General features: G+C 37.5%; 1 protein-coding gene across 1 annotated transcript; it reads left to right on the forward strand.

Annotated features, from left to right (window-relative positions):
• Positions 1-12,147: 12,147 nt before the first annotated feature.
• LOC127697620 (olfactory receptor 6K3-like) lies at positions 12,148-13,095 on the forward strand. Its single transcript, XM_052200887.1, has one exon. It carries the CDS (start codon positions 12,148-12,150, stop codon positions 13,093-13,095), a length of 948 nt encoding a protein of 315 aa, XP_052056847.1.
• The last annotated feature ends 747 nt before the right edge of the window (positions 13,096-13,842 follow it).

Below are 13,842 nucleotides of genomic sequence, written 5' to 3' on the forward strand. Positions count from 1 at the left end.
ATATATTTTTTCAACACATATTTTATGTAGATTTTATGGTTGTCCTTGAAATGTTTTTCCATGAGCCTTATAGAGTGGGGCAATTAAACAGTGAAAGTTTTCAGAAGAGTCCCCTACTTCTTCCATGACTGGTAACAGCTCAGTGGTATTCTGGACCATTCTAATGAAGGTCCAGCTGAATCTATTTAAAGTACTCTCAAATCATGTACTCATAGGCATTATAGTGACTACTGAAGAAGAAAACTTGCACTTTGAACCACATGTTGTGAGCTTCAATTGTTTTCTTCCTATTTCATCCTCTAACTCAGTTTATCTGACATTGTGTAAGAGAAACAATTCTTTCAGAAAACCAAGTATTCACTTTCATCTACTATTTAGCCTGATTTAAAAATTCTAACTTCACAGTTTCTGACTATTACAAAGCACCTATGTACATAGTTGAGCAAATGTCCTTGTGGGACGGTGCAGCCTGTTTTGGGTATATATGTAGTTGTTGTATAGCTTGGTCAAGTTGTCTGAGAAACCACCAAAATAATTTCTAGAATTGTTGTACAAGTTTGCACTCTCATCAGCAATGTAGGAGTGTTCCCCCTGCTCCACATCTTCACCAACCCAACGTATCCCTTGAATTTTTAATCTTAACCATTCTGATAGGTATAAGGTGGAATTGTAGAATAGTTTTGATTTGCATTTCCCTGATGACTAAGGACACTGAACATTTCTTTAAGTGTTTCTCTTCCATTAGAGATACCTCTGTTGAGGATTCTGTTTAGCTTTGTACTTCACTTCGGAGTTGAGTTATTTGGGTTGTTGGTGTCTAACTTCTTGAGTTCTTCATATATTTTTGATATTAGCCTTCTGTCAGATGTAGGGTTAGTGAAGATCTTTTCCTAATCTGTAATCTTTCATTTTTCCTATTGACTTACAGAAACTTTTCAGTTTCATGAGGTTCCATTTATTAATTGTTGATCTTAGTGCCTGAGCCATTATTGATCGTTCAGGAAGTTGTCTCCTACACCAATAAGTTCAAGGTTATTCCCCACTTTCTGTTCTATTAGATTTAATAGATATGTATCCTGAAGTGGCCACTTCCTTTAGCTAGGCAGGATTCCCAGTAGAGGGATAAAGACAGCAACCCACCCACAACATTTTCTACAAAAATGAGTTCTACCTACAAAATAGAGGAAATATGGAGGGAATGGGCCAACCAATGACTGGCCCAAATTTGATCTACTTGCATGTAAGTTCTATGCAAGATGATAAATACGGATCTATTTGCATTCTTCTACATGCAGACATCCAGAAAAACAAAAAACAAACAAACAAAAAAACCCACCAAAAAACAGAACAAAACAAAAACCTTAGATGTCCTTAAACTAATGAATGGATAAAGAAATTGTGGTTCATTTACACACATGAGTAATACTCCTCAACTATTAAAAACAAAGACATCATGAATTTTGCAGGCAAATGAACAGAAGTAGAAAATATCCTGAGTGAGGTAACCCAGATCCTAAAAGACATATATTGGTGTGTACTCACTTATAAGTGGATATTAGCCATAAAGTACAAGATAACCAAGCTAAAATCCACAGACACAAAGAAGCCAAATAACAAGGAGAGCCCAAGGGAGGACAGTTAAATCTTTCTTAGAAGAGGACATGAAGTAGCTATCAGAGGTGGATGGAGGGAGGGAACTGGATGAAAGAGGGAATGGGGAAGGGAGCAGAGCAGGGAAATTATGTGTAACTCCCTACACTGGAGAGAGAGAGAGCAGAAATTGGCTATGGGGGTGGGGAGGGCATCTGTAGGGAGTTCCAGAGGCCAGGAACAAGAGGGAGACCCTAGGGTGTCTATGGGGGTGACTTTATCTGAGATTTCTTATAGTGCAGGATATGTATCCTGAAGTGGCCACTTCCTTTAGCTAGGCAGGATTCCCAGTAGAGGGATAAAAACAGCAACCCACCCACAATATTTTCTACAAAAAAAATGAGTTCTACCTACAAAATAGAGGAAATATGGAGGGAATGGGCCAACCGATGACTGGCCCAAATTGAGAGGTGCAAGAACCAATCCTTGACACTATTAATGATAATTTGTTAAGCTTGCAGACAGGAGTCTAGCATAACTGTCCTCTGAGAGGCTCCACTCAGCAGCCAATGAATGGAAACAGATACAGAAACCCAAAACCAAACATTAAATGGATTTCTGGAAGTCTTGTAGGACAGTTGGAGGAAGGACTGAGGGACCCAAAGAGGTCAGGAGCTCTACAAGAAGCACAACAGTGTCACCTGACCTGGACCCTTGGGTTCTTCCAGAAAGTAACCCACCATACAGAAAGAATAAGCTTGCAATAAGGACACATGCTCCACTATGTTCATAGCAGCCTTATTTATACTAGCCAGAAGCTGGAAATAACCCAGATATCCCTCAATGGAGGAATGGATACAGAAAATGTGGTATATATACACAATGGAGTACGATTCAGCAATTAAAAAACAATGAATTCATTAATTTTTTAGGCAAATGGATGGAACTGGAAAATATCATCCTAAGTGAGGTAATGCCATCACAAAAGAATACACAAGGAATGCAATCATTGATAAGTAGATATTAATTAGCCATGAAGCTCTGAATACTGAAGATACAATTAGCATATCAAATGAAGAAGGAAGAAGAGGGCCCTAATCCTGGAAAGGCTTGGTCCAGCATTGTAGGGGAGTACCAGGACAGAGAAAAGGGAGGGGGAAAGACAGGAGAATGGATGGAGAGAAGAGAACTTATGGAACATATGGGGGGGACTGGGAAAGGGGAAGGCTTTTAGAATGTAAACAAAGAATATAGAAAATAAAAAAAAAATGAGCATGGGCTGGACCTAGCCCCTCACACACACACATACACACACACACACACACACACACACACACACACATATAGCAGATGTGCAGCTTGGTCTTCATGCAGGTCCCCCAACAACAACTAGATCAGGGTTGTCTTTGAATTTGTTCCCTGCCTGTGGATCCACTTCCCTAACTAGGTGACCCTGTCTGCCCTCAGTGGGAGAAGATGTGCCTAGTGCTGCAATGAATTGATGTGTGTGTGTGTGTGTGTGTGTGTAGTGGGATATTATATGGCAGTGCGGGGACTCCCTCCAAAGGGAAAAGCAGAATGGCAGGGGGATTTTTGTGGGGTCTACTGGGAGTAAAAGAGGTCTAATATTGGAAAGTAAAGTGAATGAATAAATAAATATAAATAAATAAGAAAATTCAGTAACAGACACTTTCTTATAGTAAAAAAATTCTAACTTCTCGTATGTATGGATTCTTCATGATAGAGAAGTTGTAGGCAGGTGTGCAGCCCACATCCCAATTTTCTATCTATGTGGTATATCTACACAATGGAGTACTATTCAGCCATTAGAAACAATGAATTCATGAAATTCTTAGGCAAATGGATGGAGCTAGAGAACATCATACTAAGTGAGGTAACCCAGACTCAAAAGGTGAATCATGGTATGCACACACTAATAAGTGGATATTAACCTAGAAAACTGGAATACCCAAAACATAATCCACACATCAAATGAGGTACAAGAAGAAAGGAGGAGTGGCCCCTGGTTCTGGAAAGACTCAGTGAAGCAGTATTCGGCAAAATCAGAACGAGGAAGTGGGAAGGGGTGGGTGGGAGGACAGGGGGAGAGAAGGGGGCTTACAGGACTTCTGGGGAGTGGGGGGCTAGAAAAGGGGAAATCATTTGAAATGTAAATAAAAAATATATCAAATAAAAAAAAAGAAAAAAAGTGTGAGGGGAAAATATTAGCAATAAGAGTGAACATTTGGCTTTTATTAATTATTGCTTCCAATAAAGAGACAAGTAATAATTTAGATAGAAGTACATATGCTCATATATTCTATTTTTATTAAATGAAAAATATAAACCATGTTCATTTTTCCTATAATACATTTCATCTTTTCTCTTATGTTCTATTCTGTGTTCATAGCAGCCTTATTTATAATAACTAGAAGCTGGAAAGAACACAGATGTCCTTCAAGAGAGTAATGTTTATAGAAAATATGGTACATTACTCAGCTATTGAAAACAATGAATTCATGAAATTCTTAGTCAAATAGATGGAACTAGAAAATATCATCTTGAGGGAGGTAGCCCAGCCAGAAAAGAACACACATGATGTGCACTCACTGTTGAGAAGATATTAGCCCCAAAGCTCAGAATACCCAAGATACAATTCACAAACCACATGAAGCTCAAAAAGAATGAAGACCAAAGTGTGGGTGCCTCGGTACTTCTTAGAAGGTGTAACAAAGTACTCAAAGGAGCAATTGTGGAGACAAAATATGGAGCAGAGAGACTGAAGGAAAGGTCATCCAGAGACTGCCCCACTGGGGGATCCAACCCCTATACAGTCACCAAATGCAGGCACTATTGTGGAAGCCAAGAAGTGCATGCTTGAAAGAACCTGATATAGCTGTCTCCTGAGAGGCTCTGCCAGAGCCTGATATATACAGAGGTGGATGCTTGCAGCCAACCATTGAACTGATCACGGAGAAGTTAGAGAAAGGACTGAAGGAGCTGAAAGGATTTGCAACCCCATCAGAAGAACAACAATATCAACCACCTAGAGCTCCCAGGGTCTAAACCACCAACCAAGGAGTACACATGGAAGGACCCATGGCTACAACCATATATGTAGCAGAGAGTGACTTTGTCAGGCATCAGTGGGAGGAGAGGTCCTTGGTCCCATGATGTGAGGTGGGGAGGAGAGAAAGGGTGGTGGGTGGAGGCACACCCTCATAAAAGCAGGAGGAGGGGAATGGGATAGTGGGTTTCTGGGAGAGTTATAGGGAAAGGGGGTAACACTTGAAATGTAAATAAATAAAATATCCAATAAGAGAAGAAATAATCCTCTTGTCTTCCTGTTTCCCCTCTCTTCCCATTCTTCTCCCCTTCCCAGGTGGTCACGGCCAGCTCTCACCCCTCTATCTTTTCTTCCTTTCTTTACTTCTCTATCTCTTTTCTTTTCCTATTTCTCTATAATAAAGCTTTGAAACTTAAAAAAAATGAAAGAGAAATAATAGAGATTTGTAAATACAGGATTCAAACCCTGGGCAATATACACACAAGACAAGTACTCTGTCATTGCCATATTCCTAACCCCTAAAATCTTTTTTTTTAAGTTATTTGATTGTACAGTAATGGAGTTTTAGTCTAAATTTGTAAATAATATTAAATTAGTTCTCTAATCATGATCTATGGCCTGAAATATAACAGTTTCCATTTTAAACTTTTGAAAAATCTAAAGTTATGATGATAAAGTATATCCTTTTTACTTAATATAATAACTTAAATGAAATAAAATGATACAAACTCTTTGGCCATACCAGCAGGATATTGAAATGGTATAATTCTTTCTGGAACAATTACTAATACATTTAAAAGAATTAATAGAAGTAGTCAACAAAGTGGTGTTCTTTGATGTAATTAAAGACCTGATGGGGAATGAACCATGAAAATGTGATATGTTGAATTATTTTGACAGTGCTCTTAGTTTGAAACAGCTAAATGAAACATGAACCAATGGCTAGTGTTTGAAAAAGAGGTTTAGGAATACTCATGAAATGAAAGTTGGTCAATAGAATAAACATCAGATGTCAGATATTGGATTTAATGTGATATACCTGTGACCCTATGACAGCAATGAATGTATTTAAGCAATAAATTGTATTCACAGGTTAACATCTTTGCCTTTCTGTAGAAGGGGCGTGAAAAGGTCAGAGAACAAGAAAGAGTGCTGTGATGTGTTTTCTTCTGACTACACCACACATGAACTTACGTAAGCTGTGCTTGTCTGCATAAGACCCACACAAGAACACACTAGCCCAAATTCCTGCATACATAAGGAAGGTGCTACTAGGCTCATGCCTTTCTGAGGAACTATTGAACATTGTTTGCTGCTGGAGAAAGAATCATTCTTCTTTAAAGGTATGCTACTGGTAGGCTCTAGTGGATAACCACACACTTATGTCCTGTGTTCAGCAGCAATTTGGACTAGGGGGTTATCAAAGAAGAACAAGAAGAGGGGGGAAGAAGAATTATAAGGAGAACCATAATAAAAGGAAAAAACAAGAGAAGGAAGAGGACAACAGCTACATGAAAGCAGGGAGGATCTGGATGGGCTTAAGGATATTGGGTGCATATGGCCATATTTTACATGTATCATACTTCCTAAGATGTTTTTATAAGTGAACCTTATCTGAGGAATGATTGAACATTGTTTGATGCTGGAGAAAGAATCCAAAAGAAGAGAAAAAACACAACACTCTCAGTTCCTTACCTACTGCCAGACCTTTGCACTTGCTTGACCAGTGATTCTACTGATAGCCATTCTTGTTAATAATATATTTCTAGGACATAATTATATGTATATGCACATATGGAAAGTTATACTACACTGAAACTCTTTGGAACACCTTAGATTAAGGAAAACTCATGAGAAAATATCAAAGGATCTTTGCTATTAATTAAAGCCATAGGGAAATCAAGTTCATTCCCCTAATTACTAGAGGGAAATACTGAAGAAGATAAGTCTTGCTGAGAAGGCTTTAGAAATAGGTTTAACAGTCTATCTTCATGAACTAGAGAGATTTAAACTGAATAAGTCTAGAGAGAAAAAGGGAACTTATTGTTCTGGGTGAAGGTAAGAGAATTCATTCACATCTGTCTGAGATGTAGATGGACCATTGTCATGGAGGTAAACCTCCAAGCTGGTAGAGGGGGACAGTCACTTAGCTAGCTTTCCTTCCATTAACTGAATAATGTTGGGGAATAGCATTTATCTTGGGAAAGAAAAAAAAATACATACAGAAATCAGTGGTAATATCACATTTTTGTTTAGGTGACATATCAGAATAATTAATATTTTTTTTACTGCTATGTTATTTCCCTCTGTTATGACATCCTCAGAGTTTCCTGAATAAAATTAGAATCCAAGGACAAGCTGCAGCATGTCCCGCCGCTTTGACAACTTCTCATGAGTGCCACCCATATGCGTAGATCAGTGTGTGGTGTGACCTAGCAGCTTGTTCTGCAGCTCAGGCTGATCTTGTCTCTGTGCTTTGATGTCACATGTATCCTTCTACTTGCTTGTGTTCCTTTTGTCAGCCTTGAGGCCTCTCTCACTTCTCAGCATCTGTACAAGTAAAAAGCTTAGTGGGAGCAAAGCTCAACTCTACCTAATTGTCTTACCCCAATAGGAACATTTAAATAGATCAGTCCTGGGCTTGTTAACAGTCTCATGAATGGTCACAGTGAGGGCTGAGACCAGCAACTAACTGGGTTTACGGCTGTGTCATGTACTTCCCTAAGATGTAGAGACTGCAGCAATTAGCAGGGACTAGGTCAGAGAGTTCTATGCTGACAGTGCATTGATACCAATAAGGAGCTTAATAACTGAAATCATCGCAGTAGAGGATTATAGAGTACAATGAGAATCAGGTAAGGGCAAAGGTCTGGGGGATAACTAGGAACTAAGAGCATTGTGTGTTTTCTCTTCTTTTAAACGTCTTTTTAGTGTTGATAAGGTTCATTGATAAAAACACTTTAGGAAGTACCATTTCAGGAAGCCCATTTGAGACAGACCTCAGGAGACTGCAGCTGGAGAATTACCATGTGTTGTAGGCCAGCCTAAGCTACATAATGAATTCCAGATCATCCTGGACTATAGAGCAAGACTGTTCTTTCTCTGTTTAATATTTCACTTTGACTTAGGTTCTCCAGGCAACCTTAGTGACAGAGAAGAATGCTGACTTAAAGCTATTTGTTTTTGAACCCTGAAATATCTGGATGGATGCATGTGAGATCCTCTAACCATATCCAAGAAGGTAAAGATTGGCAGAAGGAAGAGAAATACTCATGGGTTTTAGGAGCAAGAGGTTAGCATTTGCTCACATATTTTTCTTGGGTAAATACAGAACTCGTGAATCAGGCAAAGCATGTGGCTGGATTATTTCATCCAGGACATCTGGAATCTGTCATTCTCCTTACAAAATGTCCTGGGCTTTTAGCATCGTTGTTTTTTATTCATTCATCTATCAGGTGAACTCATCAGAGATTTCACTTTAAAAAAAGTATTAATATGAACAATATGCTTCCATCCTTCAAGAATGTTGCTTCTGCTACAAGTTCCACTAGCATGGGTAGAGAAGTGTTATTTTGCAGAGTCTGCTTATACCAAGACCTAGCAGGAAGTCCCAAAATGACTCTAAGACACTTGAAAACAATAAGGTGGTTACAATTTTGGAGGTAACAATTATTGGAAAACAATACGGAGGTAAATGCAATCTTGTTCCTCATGCTGGCACACTAGGAGAGATGTCTGCTTTCTAACATCGTTCCTGGCATCATATCCCATTATTGCCATGCTAGTTGACCTAAATTGCCAGAACCTCAGATGGGAAGTTGCCAACTGTAGCTGACAATATTAAGAGCAAAGTCCTTAGTCATTCAATGAAATCATACAAATAAGAGGGAGAAAATGGAGAAAGCCAACCACCCCTGTCATTTGTATTTACTGGAAGTTGAGGGTCAGAGGGATTATTGCAGATCTGGAGTTTATCCAGCTGTGCTGGTAAGGTAAGTGCAACCTGGAAAATCAAAGCAGAGGACAAGTTCATCGTTGGCAACATTTCCTCTCATTTTCTAAGTGTCCTTTAAAGCTGAAACCCTGTCTTACTGTACCTTACAAGCTTATGCTTCTCTAATATGTCCAATGTCTTCTCCAAAATGTCATATAAAACAGAAGTGAGCAACATGCAGCCTTTGGCTTCTTTCTCTGACTCTGACCTTCATTCATGCTGGTGTGAAAACCAACAATCCATTCATTTGCATAGTTACATGATAACTCATTACATATTTGTACCTGTTTATATAGTTGCCAATCACCTGCCATCTAGATGATTGTTCTAAGATTTATAAGCAAGGTTATTTAACTATTTTATGGCAAGCTTGGACATAAACATAAAATTTTCATTTTTCTTGGGTAAATACCTTCAAATGGGTTTCTGGATAAATAATCAATATACATGCAATGTTATAAGGAGATGTTTCTATAGTGACTGGAGTATTTTACAGTCCTACCAGCAGTACATGAGATTTTGTTATTCCATGCTCCTCTCAGACTTAGTATTATCAAGCATTTTGATAAAATGTATACAAGTCATTTTGTAATAATACAATATTGACATTTTAATTAATGACTAAGGATGCAATTGTTATGTTTTTGCCCAATCTTTAGCTATCAGTTTTTACAGAAAAGACAAAAAACAAAACAAAACAAAACAAAAAAAAACAGAACAAAAAAGAATCAAAATAAAGTTTTTCGTTTGTTTTTTATTAAATTTACAAAGATGATTTATTCCCAAAACACAGTCAAAAACTTTTTTTTTTATTTTTTTATTCGGTATATTTTTTATTTACATTTCAAATGATTTCCCCTTTTCTGGCTCCCCACTCCCCGAACGTCCCATAAGCCCTCTTCCCTCCCCCTGTTCACCCATCCACCCCTTCCCACTTCCCTGTTCTGGCACTGCCCTATACTGCTGCATTGAACCTTTCCAGAACCAGGGGCCACTCCTCTGTTCTTCTTGGACATCATTTGATATGTGGATTATGTCTTGGGTATTCCAAGTTTCTAGGTTAATATCCACTTATCAGTGAGTGCATACCATGATTGATCTTTTGAGACTGGGTTACCTCACTTAGTATGATGTTCTCCAGCTCCATCCATTTGTCCAAGAACTTCATGAATTCATTGTTTCTAATGACTGAACATAAATGAACATTGTGTGTATATACCACATTTTTTGTATCCATTCCTCCACTGAGGGACACCTGGGTTCTTTCCAGCTTCTGGCTATTATAAATAGGGCTACTATGAACATAGTAGAGCATATATCCTTATTACATGATGGGGAATCCTCTGGGTATATGCCCTGGAGTGATATAGCAGGGTCCCCCTGAAGTGATGTGTCCAGTTTTCTGAGGAATCGCCAGACTGATTTCCAGAGTGGTTGTACCAATTTGCAACCCCACCAGCAGTGGAGGAGTGTTCCTCTTTCTCCATATCCTTGCCAGCACCTGTTTTCTCCTGAGTTTTTGATCTTAGCCATTCTGACTGGTGTGAGGTAAAATCTCAGAATTGTTTTGATTTGCATTTCCCTAATGACTAATAATGTTGAACAGTTTTTAAGATGCTTCTCAGCCATCTGAAGTTCTTAACTATCCATTTGGAATTATTAGATTAATGTTCTTCCTCAGTGGATATCAATAAACTGTTAATTCTTGCAAAATTACCTTATGTAATACAAAACCTTTTAACTGAGTCCCCAGATTCACTTTTGTATTTTTTCTTTCATGGAAGTAAGCTCAGGCTAAGTTCACTAATTCGATTTATAGCAACAAGTTTTAACTCGAAATGTATATTTGAAACGTTCATTGAATGTGATGTTGATAAACTTTTTTATAACCCTTCAGTAACATGTTTTGTATGCTACATTAGTCTCAGACTGAACACACAAAGGTTTTACAAGTCTGGTAATGCAAAGGAGGAATTGAAGCCCATACTTAAGGGATTGTTTATAAAAGGAATTAAAGCTAATAAAGATGAGATAATTAACACTTTATATAATGTAATAGCAATATACATACATTTGCATATTCATCTTTGTGAGCTACATCTGTGAAAATTGAAATCTTCAGAGTTGCTATATTTTCAGTTTTCAATAATCCTATTACTTAAAACCTGAAGGATTAGTGTCTATAAGACTAATCAAAATGTCCTAATTTTATATATGTGTGTGCTTCATTTTTAAAAGCTGTTAAAAAGATATTTTTTCAGCTGTAGTCAGTAGAAACCAGTTCTTAATACCATTGTTCTCATAAATTCTTTCTCAGTAGTGAGATTCCCAGAAAATGTCCAATTATGCCAAATGTATTTCATTGGCTGCATCTAGGCTTTTCCTATTCTTTTCTCGTTTGGATGTTCAAAATTTTGTGTCCAATACTATATGAAGTTTCAACAAATTTGGAATAATTTTTAAAACTGATGATTAAGTAAAACTTCCTTGCTTTCTTACTAGAAGAAAAAATATACATACAGCCTAAAGAAATGTTCCTAGTTAGTCATAAGTTCATTTTCTTAGGGGAAGAAGGGTTTGCATTTCTTACAGTTTGAGGGCACAGTCCACCATGGTAGGAAGTCATGTCTGCAGAAGTGTGGGGTGACCAGCTACATTGGATCCACAATCAGTAAGCAAAGATATGAATACTCAGCTCATCTTATCCTTTTATTCAGTTCATGCACCCCAAATTGTGAGATGGTGTCACCCACATTCAAGTCCAGTCTCCCTTCTTCAGTTAAACTGAAGTTTCTGGAAATGCCCTCATAGATAAAACCAGAGGTGTGTTTCATGATAATTCTATATCCAATCAAATTAACAATAAAAATTAATATTCACTATATAGATCCCAGAGAACTTCCAGAAGTTCACAGAGAGTATAGATTGCTTTATGCAGATGGGATGGACTAGGGTAGCCTTCTGAGCTAGGGAAGGACTGGTCTGTTCGTTAAGATACTTATAAGGCAAATATATAACAGTCACTGCCATAGTTTATTTCAAGATTTCCTCTGAGTTATAAATTTATCTCTTTGACATTGTCAATTAGGATAGCAGGCAATCTATTTAGATGGTGTATTAATTTCATACTTATGTTTGTTTTGTGAGCTGTAGATTGAATCCAGGGTTGTGTGAGTGATAGAAAAATGTTATACCAAAGAGTTACATCCACACTCCATTTTCTATTTGTCTTCTTCATTAGAGAATACGTTTATGAAGTTAGCCTCTTTTCTTCACTCCTGGAAACAGCAAATACATAGATATCTTCCCTAAGAAGATATCTATGGTTCCCAATGAATGTCTGTTTATTAATCCAAGGAAAAGAAAAACACATGATTTTCCTAAAATTTAATTGCCTTTTGATTTTTGTATGGCTAATATGTTTGGCTTTTTACATTTCATGTAGGAATTGAGCTGTGTGTTTCCACCCATGAAGATCAACTTGGCTGAAACTATAATGAGAATTAACAGAACCACTTCAGTGACAGAATTCCTCTTCTCTGGATTTCCCCAGTTTGAAGATGGCAGTTTCCTCTTCTTTGTTCCTCTGTTCTTCATTTACATATTCATTGTTATTGGAAATCTCATTGTGTTTTTTGCAGTCAGGATGGATACCCGTCTTCACAACCCCATGTACAATTTCATCAGCATTTTCTCATTTCTGGAGATCTGGTACACCACTGCAACTATTCCCAAAATGCTCTCCAATCTCATCAGTAAGCAGAGGACCATTTCTTTGATTGGCTGCCTGCTACAGATGTACTTCTTCCATTCGCTTGGAAATTCAGAGGGTATTTTGCTGACCACAATGGCTATTGACAGGTATGTTGCTATCTGTAACCCTCTCCGGTACCCAACTATCATGACTCCCCGGCTCTGTGCTCAGCTCTCTGCAGGTTCCTGCATCTTTGGCTTTCTTGTGTTGCTTCCAGAGATTGCTTGGATTTCCACACTGCCCTTCTGTGGCCCAAACCAAATTCATCAGATCTTCTGTGACTTTGAACCTGTGTTGCGTTTGGCCTGCACGGACACCTCCATGATTCTGGTTGAGGATGTGGTTCATGCGGTGGCCATCATCTTCTCTGTCTTGGTTATTGCCATCTCTTACATCAGAATCATAACTGTGATCCTGAGGATTCCCTCTGGGGAAGGCCGTCGGAAGGCTTTTTCTACTTGTGCTGCCCATCTTGGTGTCTTCCTGATGTTCTATGGCAGTGTCTCCCTCATGTATCTGCGTTTCTCAGCTACTTTTCCACCAATTTTAGATACAGCTATTGCACTAATGTTTGCAGTTCTTGCACCCTTTTTCAACCCTATCATCTATAGTCTGAGAAATAAGGACATGAAGATTGCAATTAAGAAGCTTCTGTGTTCTCAGACGATGCTGCCTACATCTGCAAGCTAATCTGCTCAGATGCCTGTCTCTATAGATTTTACTCCAACATATCAAACTATAAAATTAGTGCATAACTCAGTCATTGTTATACTGATAATCTTCATGTCTTTATATCAGAGAAAATGCTCACCTAGATTACAATAAGGGGTGAAACAAAGTAAATATGAATGTCTAGGCAGTTCATGCTTTGTAAACTTGAATTTTATATAAAATTATTAGTATATGTAAGCATTAATAACAACACAGATTGTGAAATATAGTACTTAGAATAATAATATCTACAGATGTTAAAGTTTACTCTTTAATGATACTGAATACTAATTTTGTGACTTCAAAGAAACAACTAATTAATAGTTTGCCTCTTAGTATCAATATCTGTAAGTTTAAAAGTAATATATTTTAAAATTAAGATCTCATATATTAATTCAAAATTAAGTGAGCTATTCAAAGTCCTTTGGAATATTATAAAAGGAGAATAAAAGACAGTTGTCAGCTCTTATTATTTGCCATTGACAATGGTTTGGATGCTTTAAGGAATGTTATAATATAAATATATTAAAATCATATATCTAGGAATTGTACATGTGGTTATTATTTATTCCATTTTTATTTCTATTATTTATTTGAGGTAAATAAAATTCCACCTTCATTCCTTTTAAATATTTTGGTTGAATTCATCCAACTTAACTTGATTGGATTTTTTATTCAAAATGAGTGCACATATTCACAAGAAATAGAGACAGATGATAGATAAAT

The sequence above is a fragment of the Apodemus sylvaticus genome, chromosome 12 (genome assembly GCF_947179515.1).
Source record: "Apodemus sylvaticus chromosome 12, mApoSyl1.1, whole genome shotgun sequence".
Classification (NCBI taxonomy): domain Eukaryota; kingdom Metazoa; phylum Chordata; class Mammalia; order Rodentia; family Muridae; genus Apodemus; species Apodemus sylvaticus.